The following is a 21,333-nucleotide window of genomic DNA, read 5'->3' as shown; positions in this document are numbered from 1 at the left end:
ATGTGCAATAAATATATCCGCATCTTGCGATCCTGAGATCGGGGGGGTTTAACTGAATTTGGTTGTGCGATAGGTGGTTAGCAATTCACGAGTGCAAGGGTAAATGGAAGTATCGATGAAGAGTTATTCGGTAACACCACTGTCTCCAAAAAGTAACAACAGGTGTGTGGGTACGTCAGATGCCAAGTCGGTATCGCAAAATGCATACTTACCAGCTGTCTGTCAATTTTTCTTACACACATACCCCCATACGGTTCAGCACGACTTAAAATTGATGAACAATTGAAAAGAGTGAAAGTCAGAGATTAAGGGTAATTTCAAATCATAATCACTTACCCATGGTGCATAGTGACAGTCAGCCCAGCCTGAACACCTAGCTGGAGTAAATCCGTGCCGGAATCACCGATTAAATCTCATATTTCTGTTGTGGACACTGAATTTATTCAATATTTGACATCCTTCGTGATGATCGGTATCCATGAATAATAACGTCATTTTGACGCCACTTTATCCCAAAATGATTCGTTCACCGACACGAACGATTGCGATTGGCACTTCACGTGGTAATGAATCTTAGCAGCGCAAATCCGCAGCAATTTTCACCCAAAGCGTACGTTAAAATGTATGCAACACTCGATAGTATCCCACAAAAACGTTTTTCTATTACACTAATCTGGTAACGAAAATCGAGGGTTATTTGAATAATTTCGTACTCCACCCGAGTTAAGATGATAACGAATAAAAATTAAAGCGGCAGAATTTGTGACATTGTACGCCTTCGCGGTGTCAGTCAAACGATTGGACACCGTATTAGTCCCACCACCTAACAAATTATAGGTATGGACCAAAATATTCGCTGCTAGTTTATACGTTTCTTCCACTTTAAGTAACCAGTCGTACTTAGGACGTCGGTTGAAAATGTATTACCACACACAACTTAAAGGCTGTATTAATTAACGAGCAGCACGCGAAGATTCGGCGGTTAGATTAATGGCAAGTTATCAAAATTATGGCGCTTCGATCGTTTGTTGATTGTCGATTGTTTAAATTGGAACATCACCACTCACAGATCCCGCCAAAATCCGTGACAAAATTTGATCGATGATGAATAACTTTTAGTATCAACAAAAGAATTTCCCCAGAAATCTTGCCAAGATTGGTTTGGTTTACATTCAATACAAATAATATGTAGACAAGTCTAGATGAGACGAAGTCATATTGAGTTATCTATTGCTTCAGGATTTATCAAATTTGAGAATGGTCTAAGCATCCGTTTCGCAAATCCTAACCCAATTCTGACTCGACTTCAACTCAACTCCGACCCAATGACAACTCGGAGCCGGCTCCGAGCAGACCTTAAATTGCTGTAAATGCGCTAAATTAAATCACTAAAAATTTCAAGCTCACGCCTCATGATCCCAGACTTGACTTTGCACGCATAGTACGTAGAAAAGGAGAGAATAAGAATCCCGTACTCATCAGCATCCACTCTGCAGGATCTGCAACAAACTTCACACACAGCCGATGTCGACGGCGCGAGGAGGGGATTGGAACTCGTGCCGGGATTCTAATGTGCGTAGATGTGCCCGGCGACATAAAAGTGGAATTTAGAGAATTTGAAAACATCTGTCTAGAATTATCGCGCTATTCAATCGACCCAGAATGAAGACTGCATTAATGGTAGCCGAAAAACCGTCCCTTGCCGCATCACTTGCCGGTATATTGAGCAATGGACGGTGCTCTGCTAGAAAAGGTAGGTTAGAAGTCAATTTCATACTTTGAAGATTTGTAACGTAGCCAATAAACGTGTGAACGCCTTTTAACCGTTCATATATTATTCTGTCTTAAATGTCTTAAACACAGGCTTAAATGGCTCATGTTCTGTTCATGAATGGACTGGACCATTCAAATCCGAAACTGTGAATTTTAAAATGACATCTGTCTGCGGGCACGTTATGAGTCTGGATTTCAACGGAAAGTATAATAATTGGGACAAAGTTGATCCTGTAAGTATCAAAAATCTTTTCACTCGGGGCCTTGGGACGCACAGTGAGAATAAATTCATATTTTTGTGAAAATCGTAAATACAGACGTGAAGTTGCTCATGAAAGTTTCCTAAAAATTAGTCTTTGAAATAAAAGAAAAATGATTAGATAAATCAATTTCTGAAAAGTTTTCTCAATGTACGTCATTTAAAAATCATGAAAAGATACACATTGTGTAATATTGTTGAATATTCATTTCCTGCATCAATATTTTAGGTAGAATTATTCTCTTGTCCAACTGAAAAAAAAGAAGCAGTTCCAAAGCTGAAGATTCCTTATTTTCTTGCTAAAGAAGGAGCTAATTGTGATTACTTAATATTATGGCTGGATTGTGACAAGGAAGGTGAAAACATTTGTTACGAAGTTATTTATGCTGTTCAACAAGGACTACACCGAGAGCTGGATCCAAATGTATTTTACCTATTTCATTTATTGGGATAATTTCAGATTAAGAAAAAACATTCTTTGATATCCTCATCTTTATCTAGAACATATGGAGAGCTCATTTTTCGGCCATCACAGAGAAGGATATTAAAGCTGCATTAGCAAATCTCGGTAAACCGAATGAAAATGAAGCACGGAGTGTAGATGCACGGCAAGAACTTGATCTGCGCATTGGATGTGCGTTCACACGTTTTCAAACCAAATTTTTCCAGGTACGAGTCGCTTTTTTTTTCTCCAAACACAAACATGCTAAACGACAATCAATCCATACATTTGATTTGCAAAACTGCAACCAAAGGTGTCATTGGTATATGTCAGGATAATCTTTGAGGCTGTGTCCTGATGAAATTCCAATCATGACGAGCTGAAACAATGATTTGCCAACCAATAATAGCTATTTATTGAAATCATCACTGCATATACTTGAATTACAATCATTTATTTAACAAATTACACTGTATATTCGGTATCTCATACAATACAATGAATATCTACTCTAGGGAAAATATGGAGACTTGGATGCATCGCTCATATCATATGGTCCGTGTCAAACACCAACGCTTGGCTTTTGTGTTCAGAGGCATGACGAAATTCAAACGTTCAAACCAGACCCATACTGGGTTGTTCAGGTACTTTTTTTTCATTCATTAAAGATTTTATCGTTACAACGATATATTAAATGAGCCACTTTGTTGTCATTGGAAAAAACGAATGTATTATAGGCTGAAGCATCTATTCGTTTTCCATTATCATATCCGTTCAAAATCTTTTTTTTTGTCTAGGTTACTTTTCTTTTTGTCAGATTTGATACATTTGTTAGTATTCTCAAGCAATGTAATGATGGTAAATTCCATAGTTTTTATACAGAATAAATATTTAATCAATTCTAGACTATAATATCTTTTCTTAAGTAACTCAGCTACAGAACTTCATTTTCATTTTTCATTTTATCACTCCTCTCCTGACATTGAATGTGACTTACAGAAACTTGTACTGTAATGGAGAGCAAATTATCAAACTGAAAACACTCCAGAAAGATTTAGTTGGGTTTACAGTCATAGCATTTGCCAAGTAAAAACATTAATTTCAATCCCCAACAATAACTAAGATGAGCGCTCTTGAAATTAATACCCATGGTTTTCAAACATCAACGTAGTCCATCATAAATTGCATCAGATGAAAGAAGAATTTTTTATAATTTTCCTCAATCTTTTGTGTTTGATTTACTCAAAGTCATCTGAATCGAATTGATCATAATGCTGCAGGTTACCGTGAAATCCTCGGATGGGCAAGATGTTGTATTAAACTGGAATCGAGTAAGATGCTTTGATAAAGAAATTGCTAATATATTTTTGGCCCAAGTTAAGGAATACGCCCATGCTAGGTAATTAAGTACAAACATGTGAGCATCTGAAAGTACAGACTAAATTTAAATGTATTTTGAAACACAATCAATTTTCAGGATAGTGAGCATAATTAGTACAGAAAAATCTAAAACACGACCAATAGCTCTCAACACAGTAGAATTAATGCGAGTTGCTAGCTCTGGATTGGGCATGGGACCACATCATGCCATGCAAATAGCTGAGCGGCTTTATACTCAGGGGTACATTAGTTATCCAAGAACAGAAACGACTTCATATCCAGAAAATTTCGACCTGTTGTAAGCTGTTGCTTTCGTAATATTAATTTAATAATTAATTTACGAAATCATTGAGTTGTAAAGTATCCTAAACATGAAATTATGTTACTCTTTAGAGCAACACTAAAGCAGCAACAAAACAGTTCTGAATGGGGTGAAGATGTACGGAAAATATTATCAACAGGAATGAACAGGCCTAAAAAAGGGCATGATGCTGGTGACCACCCGCCAATTACACCCATGAAAAGTGCATCTAGGAACGAACTTGACGGTGACGCCTGGAGATTATATGATTACATTACGCGTCATTTCATTGCTTCGGTATGGTAATTTGTACTCAAATAATGGTAGAGATTCTTTACAGAGTTTTTGAGAGAAGGAAGAATGGAGTATTCGAAACAAAGAATCTTTTGAAATCACAAAGGAGTTTCATGAAATTTTGAGTGACTGTTACTGATTTTGTAATTCAAAAAAGTATCAATGATGATTTTCGCATCACAATGACAGCTAATACAAGTACTGAACAAGATTGCAATGTTCCGTATCTTCAAATCAAACTCAAGAAAAATTCTAATCAATTTTCTCATGTAATTAATCATAATCGATGGCCTCTTGGCTTTTGATTGCAATTGATTGTGAACTGTTTATTCAAAGGTCGCATTCGACTGTAAATATCTGAGCACTACGGTCAAGTTTGAAATTGGAACGGAAATATTTACTGCTGTCGGCAAGACATTGCTAGATCCTGGATATACTACAGTTCTTACGTGGCAGGCATTTGGAGCTAACGAAACTCTTCCAAAATTCACGAGTGGTGAAAACGCCAATATTCACGAAGTTGGTATTACTATTCTTGTCCTTCGGTACTCTGCTCTATGGAAATTACAGCTTAACCTTGTTATTTTTTTTTTTTTAGGTAAAACTACTCGAATGCTATACTCAACCTCCCGATCATCTCACTGAGGCAGAACTCATTTCACTAATGGAAAAGCATGGAATTGGAACTGATGCCTCTATCCCTGTACACATTAACAACATATGCATACGTAATTATGTTACTGTTACAGCAGGCAGAAGGCTCATTCCTACGCCGCTGGGTATAGTTTTAGTTCACGGTTATCAAAAAGTAAGTGGGCAATTAGTTGAAAACATAATAGTGAATGTGTGCCAATTTTGTTGTATCTGAAACTTTTTACAGATAGATCCCGAATTGGTTTTACCTACAATGAGGTCCGCAGTTGAAGAACAATTGAATTTAATTGCACAAGGTAGAGCAGACTTCCATGCTGTTTTACTGCATACAGTTGAAATATTTAAGCAAAAGTTCACTTACTTTGTACAAAGTATAGATGGAATGGATCAATTATTTGAAGTCTCATTTTCACCTCTTTCTGCATCCGGTAAATCGCATTCGAGGTATTCAAAACTCATTTTGCTCCGTAAACCTAAATTGTGAATTTGTGAACTTCACGTAATTGATCAATTTAATTTTACGCAGATGTGGAAAGTGTCGACGATATATGAAATACATACAAACGAAACCGTCTCGCATGCACTGCTCTCAGTGTAACGAGACATACAATTTGCCTCAAAATGGAAACATTAGAATCTATAGAGAACTGAAATGCCCGTTGGATGACTTTGAACTGCTCTCATGGTCAACTGGAGCTAAGGGAAAAAGCTATACATTTTGTCCGTATTGTTATAACAACCCTCCATTCAGGTAATACTACAATATTGCAGATCAACTTTAATAATACACGAAATGCGATTTTATGTAATTTATCACAATTATTTTTTGATTGTTATCTCGTATTGAAACAGGGATATGAAACGGGGAATGAGCGGGTGTAATTCTTGCACACATCCAACATGCCCACACGGAATGTATAATAATGGTATCTCCAGTTGTTTAGAATGTGAAACAGGCATTCTAGTACTAGATCCATCAGCAGCACCGAAATGGAAACTCGGTTGCAATCGATGCGACGTTATCATCCATTTGTTCGACGATGCGCACCGAGTTAGTGTAGAATCCGACATCTGCGATTGTGGAGCTCAGCGTGTCACAGTGGAATATAAACAGGTAACACGAAATGTGCCGCACATTGGCAGCAAACCTGACATTTGCTACATTTTGAATTTAGCGGTCTCCGATGCTTAATGGCAGGAAAAATAACTGGGAAGTTGGAAATATTATGCCGAAATTTGAATCGAAACAAAAACCGTCTCTTAGTTATGCTCCCAAGATGAATGTACCTCGTATAATTTAACGCACATTCGCCAACATAAATATTTGACCGAGGATGAAGAAAGCGTATTATTTTTAACAAGAATAAACATTGGTTCAATTTCGTTCTTCGTATTCACCACATATAATGTGTGTAAGCTACTCATTGCATATACTGGATAATTGACATTCGTTTTTCTCTATCATTTCTGATGAAAGTTAACAAAAAACGTGTTAAAACGTTAGCAAGTTGAGAATCAGAGAATGAATAATGTGCCATCTTCTTCTCTGCCAAAATATTTTTCAGTTATTTTCAGTCTTTAAAGTCACAGTTATTCTATATTAAGAAGATCTACAAGGTTTGATTAATTTTTATTTATTTCAGGACAAAAGTAAGCTACCTAATGAAACAACGGAGTTGACAGGATGCGTTTTTTGCACACCAGCTTTTGTTGCACTTGTCGAAAAATACAGAGCTGTTGCGTCTAGGCCAGTTACAGGCCGGTCACGGGGACACAGCAGGGGTCGTGGTCGAGGCAAACCCCGTCCTCCCAAAGATAGGATGGCGCAGCTGGCAGCCTACTTTGTGTAACAAATTGTTGCAAAAGAAAAATAGCCTGATTCCATCTGGTTGGAGGGTACTTGATACCTGAACGCTAAATAGAAAAACATTTTTCGGGGGTACCAAAATTTGGAATAGAGAAGATGCCCAACTTTTAACAACGACACATCATTGTCAGGTAGGACCTTGATTGATCTTCAGGCTGAGCGAAGCCAGGTTACTTTCATTTGAATCAGGAGTCTTTCAGCTATTTATCTATTTTCTCAGATCGATGAATTTTAACATTACCCTTAGGTATTAATCTCGCTGTACGCAACACGACATAGAACTCGAAACTTTTTTTTTTACTATATTCTGATAGTAATTTATTTATGTTAGGTTCAGCTTTCACACCATAACAAACGATTTGTAGATCAATAATATACGAGTATCTAGACAGATACATATTAATATTGCCATGAATGAAATTGAAAATATATGCTGCTTAGGTAGAGTTTACTTTATTTTCAGTGCAATTTTTACAACGTTGCTGATAACGTTTCAACAATTCGCTTTAAGATCGGAAGTTATTTAATAATTTAAAGTTTCGGTAATAAAAGAATGTCTGAGATATGAATTGTTTAACTGTATTGCCAATGATTCCCGACTCCACCCTATCTTCGTCAAAGCAGCCGGAATCGTAATTTCGATTTAACTTCGAGTAAGCTTCCGTTGGGATATCATCTCTATATACACTAGCTCGTTGGTTCGTTCTACCGTAATATCTGGGTAACGTTCCCGTTCGAGTACCCCTCGAGTTCTTAAGATATTTCATTGTCAGTTTATGCTCGCGGTAATGCTTTTGTCCCAGTTTTCGTTCTACGGTAAAATCAATTTTGGTCTTTGCAAGTGTTGCAACGCGTATGAGTCAGCTGCGCCGGGTCACAGCGGGGTGGAACAGCGAGAGCTAGCTGTACTCGACCCGTGTCGCAATTTCGAATCTTCGTAGACCAGGATTTCTGATTCATACGTATAACGTGTTACCGTGTATGTGCGCATCTGAAAATTTTCTAACATCAATTAATCGCTTCGAGTTAAATGGCGACGATACGGCATATAATTAGAACATTATCAAGGGCGAAAAGCAGGGGTCAATTCCTGGAGCCGACGTGTAAAAAGTCGGTCGCACGCGGGTCGCGTCCGAGGATTTCCGATGACCCAAAGACTAATTCCTAAATGTACACTTCGCTGCAGTGATTCTGAGCAGTTATTTTTCGACGAGTCTGTTACGTTGGTAATGCCGAATCACTCAGCCTGCAACGCCACCGCCGGCGTCCCGCAATGCAAGCTCATCATCAATATCTATAAACATAACTGTCGCTTGTTTGTATTTTTGGGCAGCGTTCTGTGCACTGATCTATAGAGATCAATAGTTCTATGCATCGTGTCCAGTGGTCCTGGAAATATTCTTGAATTTTTTTTGTGTCCTGGAAATATCGTATTTTTAAGCTCTGCTGCGAATGATATATTTAGGCCGTGTTCGAAAATTGACTGACAGTACTGTCAGCAATCTTTTATCTCTTTTGCGCTGCCGAGTTCATGGACAGCTCTGTCTCTGTCCCAGGGAATTTTTAGTACTGACAGTCAATTTACGAACACGGCCTTATTTGTGTTCACTGAGTAACTATTTTTAAAAAGTGTATTCCCCAGTGTTGCTAACTCAGTAGTTTTTCCATTAAATCTGGTTGTTTTTATTCTGGGACGGTAGAAAAAATTCACTTTTAGTGGTTAGTAGATTTTGTCAGTGGTATGGTTGGTCATCAGTTTTTACACGTTTTAATTCCTTAATCATCAGATTACAGCATAAAAGTAAATCTTTTTTCCTTTTTTTCGTATGGATGTTACAATTTATATCAATAATAAATATTCGTGTTCTAATAACAGTAAAGTTTATTTGTTTTTTCTTTTTTTATTCGATTTTATTAGCGGTATATTGACGTCCAATGCTAATGTTATATTACCATGTATTATAAAGTAATAATTAGATCCAAATTCTATTATAGATGTTCATGTAATACATACAAATAAGATAATTATTTTTAGGCAAATATTCGCGCGTTAAATTGAAATAAAATTTTTAATACAGTCCACCAGGGGCAAGTTTAGTGGTTTTTCAGTGGAATTGATTGGTCGTCTTAGTGGGAGAGAATTCAGAGTGTTAGCAACACTGGGATTCCCGTCTGGAATCGCATTTTTCATTTTACTCTATCAACATGTGTAGTAGAAATAACGTATATCTCGTACGTTGCGTCGATTATGTACAGTGCCCTTTGCATTCGTATATCAAAGTGACTTTTCATTACCGAGGGGGCAACAATATTCTAGCGTTACGAAAATGAGAACCGCGTAAGGGGAATGACTAGTTACGAGGTGGTCCAGATTTGAATTTTGACGATGAAAATCAGTTGGCCGAATTCGACAGTCCGGAAATAAACGCCGAGTAGAGAGGACGTACGAGAATCGCGCTCCGCAGATTTTGAGTTGGTCCTCTACCTTCTGGATCCTACGCTCTAGCCCCGCTACCTGATGAATCACGACTTTCAGGACTAGCGCTCCGTAGTTCCGGCTGTCCAGGTCCTTTACCTGGTGAAGCTCGACTTTCAGGACTAGCGCTCCGTAATACCTGCGCTCTAGGTCCTCTACCTGCTAAATTTTGACTTCCCGGACTACCGCTCCGTATTTTCTGCGCTCTAGGTCCTCTATCTTCGTGAGCCTTAATTTCCAGGACTAGCGCTCCGTAGTTCCCGTTGTCCAGGTCCTTTTTTTTGTTTTTTATTTCTCCCGAATGTCCTGAAAATTTAATGCCCCTGAATTTGTTATGGATTTTCTCCCGGGCACCGAGCTATCGTTACATTTTGTCCACAAATAATTTATCCAGTTCCGCGGCCGGCCGGCGGTGGCGCTGCGGGTTGATTCGGCATTGCCAACGTAACCGTCTCGTCGATGAAATCAGTTGTCTCAGAATCGGTGCGACCAAGTGTACATACATATCGCAACGAGATGGTGACGAAGCAGCGGCGGTAACGTTCCCCTTCTCAAACGTAGCAGGGGCGCTTGATGACGTCAGACGCGGGAAACGTCGATGGTCGGGTACGATGCGTCGCGTGCCGCTCGCGGAGAGAGCGAAAATCCCGAGTTGAACGACTGCCCGGAGTCGCGACTACCGTCCGCAACTCTTGATCGTTCAGCGTTCTATCGCTCAGGGTACGCATAATGTATACAGCTGCGTACAGCTCGGATGGCGGTGGGGCGATTAGAACCGAGAGCCCGCGCTCACATGCGTAGTTCGCTCGGCCGTCAGTCAAAGAGTCGGTCGGTTCTCCGCAGGAATAGTTCGCGGTAGCGGACGGAGCAAGCTGCAAGCAGACGCGCTATTCCCATTCCTTCGGCTTCCAGCCTCCAGCGTCTCTCCGTATTTCACAGAGCACACGCGCCCGCGCCCAGTAGCCTCGCGACAAGAGGGTGAAACGGCGTCGGCAGCGGTGGCGGTTATCTTTTATTTTTTTGCATACTTAGTTGTGGGTGGCGCCGCACAGTCGTTTCATTCCGACTTGGCGTCAGCTCGTGTCGGTCGTTCGTCGTTTGCATCGTCGGTGACTGACGCGTGTTGGGACATACTTATAATGCCGCCGAACGAGGGTAACAGGGCCATGGAATTATCCTCGTCGCGAGTGATAATACACGCGTGAACACGCTGATGCGTGCATGCGAGCGTGCGTGCGTGCGTGCATGCGTGCCTATGTGCCGCCGTGTGATGCATTCGGTGTGCGGTGGTAGAAGGTAGTGGCTGCAGGCGAGGAGGAGGACAGGAGTCGTCCGTCCCCTTCTGGAGCGAGGCCGGCGTCCGGCAGCATGAGCCCACGGCGCTCGGCTGCAGCTGTCACTTTTATACTTTCGTTGTTATTGTTATTATCACTGTTGTTGTCGATCGGCAATAACGGATGCTCGGCTCATTCGGAGCGCACGGCACCCTCGCAGGTTTCCCTGGATCGCTGCAACGCCACCGCTGACGGTAGAGAGTTTCTCTGCCGTGGGGCGGGTTTCGACACGATACACGAACCGCTCGGATCAGCAACCCTTTCGCACTCCGTCAACCTCACCAAGATGTAAGTCGCTTCTGTAATCTAATTACACCGAATTCGTTTCGTACGAAATCACCTCCCTCTTCCAATCCTCTTCCCCCTAGTCTAACTACACACGCATCAACCTCTAATTCCCGCCTTATTTTGTATCAACTACTCGACTCCCCGACGGGATCTGCAAGATTGCGACTCACTTCGAGACCTTTATTAATTAATTCCCGGCGTTTTCCTTTACTTGAAAGCTTAACCATATCCGTAAAGCATACGTGCACGCGTATCGTTCTACGCATGTGTGTATCTATGTGGTACGCATGCACATACGTGTGAATCGAATGCGGCGAAGCTGAGCCTCGAGATTCGCTACGAATGCACCTACGGGACTACTTTGGATCCCGGTCTAACTTTACTCCCCGATTTCTGTAGCCTTACAGCGGGAGGTCAGAGTTGGGTCAAAGGGTCGTAGACCCCCCCCGGAAGCCTCAGGTACATTACAAATTAATAACCGGCTGCTACCGACGCTGCTCAGAAATTGTTTCGACTCCCTCGAGATTTTCCTTAGATTTTTGCTTCGTCTACTGCATACCGACTTTTCACGGTTTTACACCGCGGCAACACGGCAGGCAAAGACTCACCACCGATCGTTAACGATTTTTCAAACCGTTATACTTACCTTCAGATCTACGCTCACGGGGAGAGTACACAATTCACCACATTAAAAAGGGATCGATCAATAATCTTATTCCACGCGGTAGCACGCGCTGTGTTATTAATCATCCCTCGCAAGTCATGCAGTGAATTTATTATGCGTCGTGCGAATATTAGCACAAAAACATTCTGCGTAAAGAAATCTGTGTGTTTGTGTGCGTGTGTAGTTTAGATTAGGTAGGGTCCTTCCTATTGTGTGTTGGCCGGGAGATATAAAGAAGTAAATTGAGAAAAAAAGGGACAGAAGAGTCCGCATTTAGGAACAACTCGCACGGGGTTTCGCGTATTATAGTTATAACATAGCCGGGCCAACGGAAGGTCGGAAGCAACTCGCGAGATGTTTTATGATATTTTTTATACGCTGCCAGACCTCCCGCACGTGTAAATATAGGTATAGTTACGATCGGAGTAAAGTAAGGTCCATTATTCGCTGGTAGGCTCTTCCATTCGTGGATACACTTGTGCTAATCCCTTCTCGCTACTAGATTTATTGCCCAAGGGAGTTTAGCCGGTTTTCGCCCCGCATGCCGTAAAGTTATCCTGTATTATCGATCGGACAATCTTTTTCACTCCACGAATTCTCTCGTCGTGCTTATCCGCGAACCATAATTAGGCAACCGTATAGAAACTGTGACACACACACCTTTCCGTGTGCATGGCTTATATTACAGCCCCGATCTTATTCGTAAGAATTTTTATTGTTCTCTTCTGCATTAATGAGACTCAAGTTAGTAACGATATTGCAACGATTAATGTTTCGGAAATGTCGGAAGTTCAGTAAAGCATAATCGCTTTGCAAAGCCAAGGTTTCAAATCCTTGTAAGTCTACTTTTTATACCGTACCTACTTATCTTTTATTATACACCATAGGGGGGAAAAATGGAAAAATATATGTCTGATTCCAGGAATAACCGAAATATTCCAACGGCGTATAATCGCAAACGCGAAACTCCTGCACGTGCCGAAATTCTCAAGAATTTAAACCATCCAAACAGACTGCGTATGAATTCTATTGACTCGGCTCACTCGTCATCGCTTTGCGGATCAAAGATGATCATGATCACTACTAGCTGACTTTCCTTTTCTCTGCATGTAGGCGTTGAAGAAAAAAATAATGATAATAATAATAACAAGAACAAGCATACGTATATAATATATACAGATGTCTTCTCACTTTGAGATTGCTGTGATCACTGTGCCAAATGCATCGGTATAATACGACTTCAGAGCTTGGTCTGGTATTCTTTTTATTTTCCCCTTTTCCTTTCTTACTCTATTTTGTGGAAACTTAATGGGCTGCGCAGAGTAACTTATTGGTTAGATTTCATCGAGCGATATATACATAAGAAATACATACCTACATATATTGACACGAAACGGTTATACATATAGGTATATCAAGATTTAGCTTGCACGGGGTTTAGAAGAAGTGTATTTAAAATATTCAAAAAAACTAATGCTCCGTGCGAACTTCACGTCACAGATTGCAAATCGAGCTTTGCGATCTAATTAGAACAGCGCTGAGTCAATTGTGCGTGTTTGTGATTAATTAGCACGTATCTGGTGTTGAGGAGGCGGTTGCAGGTCTCGTTAGTATAGGTATGCAGACAGGATATGCGGTTTTATTCAGTAAATAGTTTACGAAGCTGCAGGCCTTGTTTTGCGGTATAGTTTAAACGTAGTGTAAAACCATCCAACAAGGCGTACAATTACTTCTTACCAATTCCAACGTCGCTCTTTGTACATAATATTACCATTTAAATCTGATAAATGAGCAAACGTGCGTACAATTATTGCGTGTCACGTTGACATTCGTTTTCGTGAAATTTGAATATAAAGAAAAACGTCACATCCGTATGAATGCGCTTAACGATATATGTAATTTCGTGTTACCGGATCAAAAATCCGGTACATAACTACATTTGTATCGTATCCCTACGTCATGTTTTATGATTTGAAATTCTTTTCGTCTCGACGGCGATCATCAGCTGCGCGTTTCGCGCTGAAGATACCAGAGTTTATGTATAGATTTTATTACCTCGGAGGATTTTTTCCCCACTTTTCAGAAGACAATATTACATACGTCAAGGTACCCTAAGCATACATATTTATTCCTAGACTCGATTATATCGCAACGATTCATGCTGAGGAAAAACCGATACTTCACCATTTTCGAATTGGCTTAAATTTAGTAAACTGTAATAAGACAAAAAAAAAAAAAACGATAACGTTGCTAACTTCAACATCGTTAGACTCGTTGATACACGCATACTATAGGGCCTAATTTCTAATTTGCTGCACTTCCTCGTGAGGTGTTGCGATGGGGCTTTTATAGATCGCGAGCTGATACATCATCCTCTGCAAGGATTATACTGTTATATTATACCTATATTCTTCGTGAATCATGTAAGTGTGAATTCTACTAAGCAGCCTCGTCTAGGGTTCGTATCAAGCATATACTCGCATATCACGCAGCCCGATTGCTTATCCCCAACGGGTGAATTTCGTTGTTTAAATGGCGCCCGGTAATATCAGGGTGACAAGCAATTACAATATCTAGTCGAGGTGTAAAAAGGTGCGATGATAATACTTCTTTATACCCTCCCCACCACTCCTCGATTCATTAACCATTAACCCGATATTATACGAAGATTTTTAAAATTACCGACTAGATCTTCGTTTCTCTTTTAATTATTCTATTCCTCTCAGTCTTCGTAGATGTTTTCCTTCACGGGACTCGAAAAATTGGTAGAGCAATACTGTTGTTATACAACTTTGGGCTGTTTTGCAGTATGGTATTATATGTTGGTATGTACACATATACGTTATAGGCACGGATTATATGTAGGTATGCGGATTAAGATCCGTGGGGTGAAATTTGTTGAAAATACATCGCGTTGCGGGGAAATCTTTTTTCTCTTTCTTCTTTCACTCTTTTCACAGCCATTCCGCACCGGTATACGTATACATATACGTATAGATATATCCTTCAGCGTTCGTTGAGCTTCGCCGGAAACTCGGGACCCATGAACGAAAGACGCGTTTTAGATTTATAGCGGTGAGAGACACCGAAAAGAAACTTTAACCGGCTGGAATCAGGGATGTTTTGACACCGCGACTTTAGCAGACCTCTTTATAATATCTGTCCCGTCCCCCAATATATCTATCTACTTCTCATTCCGTCTTTCACGGAGAAACTGTAATTCAAGATTTTTTTTGAAATTGGGGCATCGCTCGTCGAACATGTGAGAAAACGAAAAAAAAAAAAAAATCACCCATCTATCCAGTGGTAAAAATTACCCATAATTTGCCTGTATATGTATAAATAATGTAATTTTGCTGTACTGCCCGTTTTAGCATTTGTTTGTTTTTTTTCAAATTCTTTTACAATCAACGCACCGGTCTGCTGTAATAGAGGAACTCCTAAAAATCAGTTCGACAGTGGAATTTTTCTGAACTTTGGTCATACGAAGAGTAGCGTAGATTAGACTGATTTCATTCGATTTCATTTTGGCAAGCTTCCAACTCGGTAGCACGCATTGATTTATCGACTCCGCAGTTCTGCTCCCAATCAAATGTATATATTTGTATATATGTATGTAGATATAAACATTAGCAGTGAATTAACTGTGAGGCGTATTCATAATATCTATTATAGATCCATAATACTGCATATTTTGCCAAATGTCTGCAACAACATCTATTCTGTATTCTTCACATCTCGAATCAGGATACGGTCGGCGATTGTTGCCGATGATGTTATTTTTTTTTTACCTTCCTTCCTTTCTTTTCTTTCTTCGATGTTTATTTATTCATTCATTTATTTTTACTCCTCTGGTCTAGCAGCGGCGGGACATTTCACGATGATTAGAAAACGATATATTTTTTTTTCTTTTTTTCTTGCGTACGCAATTTCTAAGGTATAGAGAACGAGACTATACGCATCTTTAGGAAAAATATTATCGAGTTTGTACTTTGAGATGTAATTATACAGACAGTTTTTCATGTAATAAGGAAGCTTATAAAGTACAATGAAGTAAGTTATTATATACATCAGTTTATATTCAATTACCATTTCCTTTTACGAGAAACGTTCCGCACAGACTGTCGTTGTGTTCTGGTTTTGGGCGGTGACCGAATGATGTATGCTTTGTGAAATTTATCCATGCATATATGCTTTTTGTAAGCAACGCTTAGGCAATCAGGGCAAAGAGAACCTCGTCGTCAATAGTTTTGCTACGTACGTGTAATCTAAAAACCGCGTAAAATCTCGCTGAAATTTGTCAGTCACGCAGATTTTGTGGAAACAGGGAAATAACATTTGTTGTGTAACAGTTAATTTATTGATACGGAGCGACATATCGCAGGGTTAAAATGAAATAGCTATGTAGGTGTATAAATATCGTACTCATTGTTTGTATACAACGCGAGTGAACAGCTGTTTGGTGCATTTCAACCCTTTGAGTCACAGATTATTGTGCTGAATCGACTTTTGTAAAAATATAGTTTTCTGTGATTTTTGAGGTCGCTAGTTTATACGAATCTGAAATCGGATTTCAAAAATTCGAGATGGCGACTCGAATATGGCGGACGATAATTTCAAATTTGATCGAATACGGTAAAAAAATTCTATGCAGTGGTTTTTCGGGTCGTTGATTAGATTTGCCGTACTGAATTTTCAAAATCTGATCTCAGATTCCTTACCAGCGACCCTAAAAACCCGTGAACAGAGTTTTTTTCTCCCGAAGTGATCAAATTCGAAATTTTCGTCCGCCGTCTTCAATTTTTAAAATCCGATTTCAGATTCGTAAAAACTGACCCCAAAAGCTTATAATTTATGTCAAACATGTATACATATAGAGGGAGTAACTTTCTAGGAAATGCAATATTCCTTCAAATTTCCCGATTACATATATTCAATCAATGTGTTTCTAACAATAACAATTTACATTACATCGCAACAATTACTCTCGAATATTGAAAACCTATTAGTAATCTATCAGAAATAGCAAAAAACCGAATAGAAATATGTCGAAAAGTTCTCTTGATACCCAAAAAATGTATATAAAATAGGTAGTAAGAATACTTATCACTATGACTCACAGGGTTAGTATCCACGAATTTGATCGAACTTACCGCGTCGATCGAAATTATTTATTGGGTCATCCTTACCACCATTAAATATATGCGTGCACCGCACGTATAACGCGGAACGAGGTACGCGTCATACATAAAACACATTTACACGTGGTTGTAGTAGTGCGGCGATATGTACATTCGTCATCACACACACACGCACGTCGCCGAGGTGCGTTGAATCAGTGTTGCAAAAGCCTGTCATGGGTATTATTTTTTTCCCACACACATGTAATAAGGAAGGATATATATATATATACCATGACCGTACGCATGCATACACGTATGTACGCGTGTGCTACGTATGTTTAATTTACCTACATTATAGGCATAGCATGCGCTAGCAGCTAGGCCAGCTGATCTATATAGGCAAGTGAGTTTGAAAGTAGACGGCAGCATATCAAAAGCAAGAGTGAAAGCACCCATGCTTGAACTTGTGCTATTTTTACGTGTATAGGGTGATCCAGAAAACGTTTCCATTTATCCTTGGACATTGTACAATGTCTGCGTGTGTATACATGTATGTATATTGTACACTACTATGATAATCGCCGACGACGACGATGACGAAAATCGGATACGTGATTGTAATTATATGACATACAAAATGTTCAGGTTGTAATCATCGTCATTATTCATCCATGCATTTATGTACGAAAGAAAGTCGATTAGTAAAAAATTTCGTACGTTGTGGATAATATGCGTTAATATTATATTACATATTAATTCTCGATGAATCCCGCCTGTAACTTTACACACTGCATTCATTTCTATACATATAATATAACGCCGGAGTTCTATATTTTATACGTGAAAAGAGCGCCGGGCCTCTTCAGAGCTAGGTTTTAATTTTATATTTCAGATTGGAACGTCGAGTATTTTTTACTTCCTCTTATTTTGTTTTAATTTGTTTCTCTCTCTCTCTCTCTTTCTCTCTTTTTTTTTCATTTTGTTTTTAATCTTATTTTTCATTGATAGGTAGGTGGATGCGTCTAGTTGAAGGCGAAAGCCTACACGAAAATAGCCTACATGTGTACGTACATACATGCACACGTATGCCTGTATATCTGTATACTTGGCCTCAAAGACAACAAGAAACGCGCAGGAGTATTTAAATATATGCACTGTATGTGTATGTAGTGTATTATTCGTTACGTTACACAGGTGTGTGTTTAATAGCGCGTTAATCGAAGAATCATTTCGTCTCGACTTAATTCACGTATATTATTATTTAGGTATACGTACGTGTGAAATAAAATATAGCCGATATATTCAATGTGCATAGATGATGCGTACAAATGATACAAATGTAGAGATAGTGGAACAAATAAATTCAACGAAAATTATTTTAATTTCGGTATATATATCGTATGTATATTTTTGACTGAAATAAAGGTCCAACTATTTGAAACGCTGTATTTTTGCGTGAATTTCAATAGAAAGGATCATGGTCAAGATTCAAGTAAACTTCCTCAAGTTAATTGCAAGTGGAAAAGAATTTTGAAATTGAGAATCTTTATTTCAGGCTCCATTTTCCAGATTTAATCTATATACGCATTATTTCTCGAGTATAATCCTATATATTCAATTTTAAGTCACTCGCGTTAAATTTGTAAAATGGAAACTTTGACCTCACGGTCGTTATACGCGATAGACAAAATATTTTTTTTTAATTTTCACCTTACTCACTTTGTAGCTTTAATTATTTCCTTAAAAATTGTTTGTTTTTTTTTCACGCCAAGTTATCCAGTATCAAGCGAAATAGTGTCTGAAAAACTTTGATCGTACGTAGGAAGTGAAAAAACCATTATTAGTACATGGCTAGAGATTCAACCTCTGAGTGTCACCTTTCTTAATCTTTAGTCAAAAATTATTGTCTCAATAATTGGAAAATTTAACAGCTGTTCAGAGATTGTCCTTAAAATTCGGTAATCGAATTTATAGTGTTCCTTAAAATGGCAATCGTGTTTTTCCGTCTTGCCAACTCTAGGACTAGAGATTTTTCACTGTTTTTAAATTATCCTTACGTTCTTTAATACCCAAGTTCAAACAAAAAACGGCGACTCTTATTTGCCTACCTCCACCATTAGAATTACCAAGTTTTTTCACTTGCTACTCATCGTTAGGATCAATAAGTTTTTCGGGCACTATTTCACTTGACATTGGATAACTTGATGAGAAAAAATGGTACAGACGTAATAATAGGGGGAAAAAAAGAACACCGCACAAAACGACAAAAAAAACTGCAAAATGAATAACTTGAAAATCTTTAAAAAAGAAATTCTTGAAAAAAGAAGATTGACTTGCCATATTTGACATTTAAGCGTGAGAGTAAAGGTAGGATTACTTGAGAAAATATACGTAGGGAGTAAATCTGGGGAATGGTGTTCGAACCGAAGATTTTCAGTTTCAATATCATTTTCCACTTCGAATTTACGCAAAGTTACAGCGTTTCAAAGTTGGACCTTTCGTCGGCCGATAAAGGAAGGGAGGGGCAGGACATTAATTTTTTCGATTTACGAGTGATGTGTATACGAAATTTACGAGATTGATATGCGTTATCATCTCCGGTCTGATGTAAAGATATATTATACGCATAGCTTCGTTCGAGTCATATAAAACTCATGTTTATCAATGTATATAATACGTATTATGTATATATGTATATACCGATGTATACGTATGTTATTAAACTTCCTGCATAAGGCATTTCTCGTTCCCCCTCAACACATGAACGGTTCTTCATCAATCAGTGTCTATCTGACGCGATAATCAATCACGACACTTTTGGTTTAGTGACAGTTATTAATCTGGACAATGCTATTCCAACGGGTTTACAGTAATTTCCATGCAGAATATCGTATTTATCCGTATGTATGTCATCACGTATGTATTTGTGTATGTATACGTTTTTGTTTATAATTAAGCCTACGTGTAGCAGCAAGAAATATTTTCTTTTTAAATCATGATGTTATCACACGTTATATTTATATTATGATGGTTTAATAAGAGGTTTCGAAGTGACGCGTAATCCTGATTAATTTTGACATTTCATAATCACCTGTGTATAATCTGGCAAGATTTTATATTTTATTATCATATTTTGTATTCATCCACTTGTGTGAACTCAACTAAATTTATTTTCTTTTGTTACAGCGATTTGTCAAGCAACAATATAACTAACATTCCGGCCTTTGCATTTCATCAGTTTTCTACACTTCAAGTTTTGTAAGTATTTCATCGTAAGCCTCGCGGTATGTGAACTGACCCAGTGCTCGCATACCTTACAATGATATTTACACATATTTTCAACACTTGAAAATGTATTATTTTTGCGACAGGTCTTTTCGGCGTAATCATTTGGTTTCAATCAGCATCGACGCGTTTGTTAATTCAACGAATTTAAAAGTGCTGTGAGTAGATTTTTTCCAATTGTCAGGAAGGACGGGGAGCAGATTCATATTATACTACTACATTATTGATTAATTGTGAATTTTCAAATGTTACTTGCAGAGAACTTGACGACAATCTGCTAACAGAAATACCGAGAGCTATCGTACAGCTACAGAACCTCGAGGACTTGTAAGCACAATTATCATTTATCATTAATGGTTTAATGGAACTACGAAATTCTATTACTCGTACTTCTTTGATGCCATATTTCAAATCCAAGGTCTATAACGAATAATCGAATACAAAGGATAGAAGGCGGATTGCTACAGCACTTGGGAAATCTGGAGTCCTTGGATCTGAGAGGAAATCCCATAAAAGAAATACATCCTGATAGCTTTCAGGAACTCAAGAAACTTCGTAAACTGTTAGTATCTGTAACTGGCAAAAAAAAGTCTATTGATTTCATTAAACAATTGCGAGTAAAACGCTAAACATGCCTGCCTAGGAATGATTCTATTCTCCGCTATCCAACATTAAATAAACAGCTTGTCTGTGTATTTTATCTTTCAGGATTCTGTCCAACGTTAGGGACTTGAAAGAGTTCCCAAATCTGAACGGAACTGGAGCACTGGAATTGCTAAGACTAGATCGCGCTCGACTGAAGGAGGTACCGGCTGGACTTTGTCGAACATGTCCAAAACTTAAGAGTTTGTAAGTTTTGAAATAGGTTTATTTATGCGTTGAATCTCATGTATGCGGTATCCCAACAGGTTACGCATCAACGGCATATTTATTTATATAATCATCTAGTTTTATTTTTTCTTTATTTTTTCAGAGACCTGAAGTCCAATTTCTTGACACGCATTCCAAATTTGACAGAGTGCAGTGATCTTCGTGTTTTGTGAGTATTTAACAACTCTCTCTCTCTCGCTCTCTCTCTCTCTCTCTCTCTCTAAACACACACACACACACATATATATATCTGATTCTCTGTTGGTTTTTCTTTTTTCCGAGTTTCCCTAATTTTGTCTGTCTGATGCATGCACTGCAGTTGT

The 21,333-nt window shown here is 38.7% G+C and overlaps 3 protein-coding genes across 6 annotated transcripts in view; 2 read left to right on the top strand and 1 right to left on the bottom strand.

Moving 5' to 3' along the window:
* fid (fire dancer) overlaps positions 1–1,024 on the bottom strand; it is a 28,388-nt gene extending 27,364 nt beyond the window's left edge. For all 3 annotated transcript variants that reach the window (XM_069137012.1, XM_046631422.2, XM_046631423.2), the window contains exon 1: positions 337–1,024. The gene's annotated coding sequence lies outside the window, so the exon portion shown is untranslated. The remainder of the gene's footprint in view (positions 1–336) is intronic.
* Positions 1,025–1,489: 465 nt separating this feature from the next.
* Top3beta (topoisomerase 3-beta) lies at positions 1,490–7,539 on the top strand. The gene is made up of 14 exons (XM_046631424.2): positions 1,490–1,753; positions 1,864–2,006; positions 2,262–2,456; positions 2,534–2,701; positions 2,990–3,118; positions 3,755–3,873; positions 3,952–4,152; positions 4,248–4,452; positions 4,786–4,968; positions 5,048–5,257; positions 5,330–5,547; positions 5,630–5,854; positions 5,956–6,217; positions 6,747–7,539. The coding sequence occupies exons 1-14, from the start codon at positions 1,663–1,665 to the stop codon at positions 6,951–6,953; spliced, it is 2,556 nt and encodes an 851-aa protein (XP_046487380.1). The 5' UTR covers positions 1,490–1,662; the 3' UTR covers positions 6,954–7,539.
* Positions 7,540–10,264: 2,725 nt separating this feature from the next.
* Positions 10,265–21,333, top strand: part of rk (G-protein coupled receptor rickets) — a 22,296-nt gene continuing 11,227 nt past the window's right edge. For both annotated transcript variants that reach the window (XM_046632436.2, XM_046632435.2), the window contains exons 1-7: positions 10,265–11,068; positions 20,042–20,113; positions 20,227–20,298; positions 20,399–20,467; positions 20,559–20,702; positions 20,849–20,989; positions 21,114–21,179. In XM_046632436.2, coding sequence (XP_046488392.1) covers positions 10,815–11,068; positions 20,042–20,113; positions 20,227–20,298; positions 20,399–20,467; positions 20,559–20,702; positions 20,849–20,989; positions 21,114–21,179 — 818 coding nt within the window. In that variant the 5' untranslated portion in view covers positions 10,265–10,814. The remainder of the gene's footprint in view (positions 11,069–20,041; positions 20,114–20,226; positions 20,299–20,398; positions 20,468–20,558; positions 20,703–20,848; positions 20,990–21,113; positions 21,180–21,333) is intronic.

The sequence above is a fragment of the Neodiprion pinetum genome, chromosome 6 (genome assembly GCF_021155775.2).
Source record: "Neodiprion pinetum isolate iyNeoPine1 chromosome 6, iyNeoPine1.2, whole genome shotgun sequence".
Lineage (NCBI taxonomy): Eukaryota > Metazoa > Arthropoda > Insecta > Hymenoptera > Diprionidae > Neodiprion > Neodiprion pinetum.
This window is presented reverse-complemented; position numbering and strand designations above follow the sequence as displayed.

What these genes read in the sequence shown, in the direction of transcription:
- Top3beta (XM_046631424.2), top strand. Translation starts at nt 1,663, where the DNA reads ATGAAGACTGCATTAATGGTAGCCGAAAAACCGTCCCTTGCCGCATCA. An exon ending in TTCAAACCAAATTTTTCCAG is followed by an intron (nt 2,702 to 2,989) that starts GTACGAGTCGCT and finishes TATCTACTCTAG; the next exon opens with GGAAAATATGGAGACTTGGA. An exon ending in CGCGTCATTTCATTGCTTCG is followed by an intron (nt 4,453 to 4,785) that starts GTATGGTAATTT and finishes GTTTATTCAAAG; the next exon opens with GTCGCATTCGACTGTAAATA.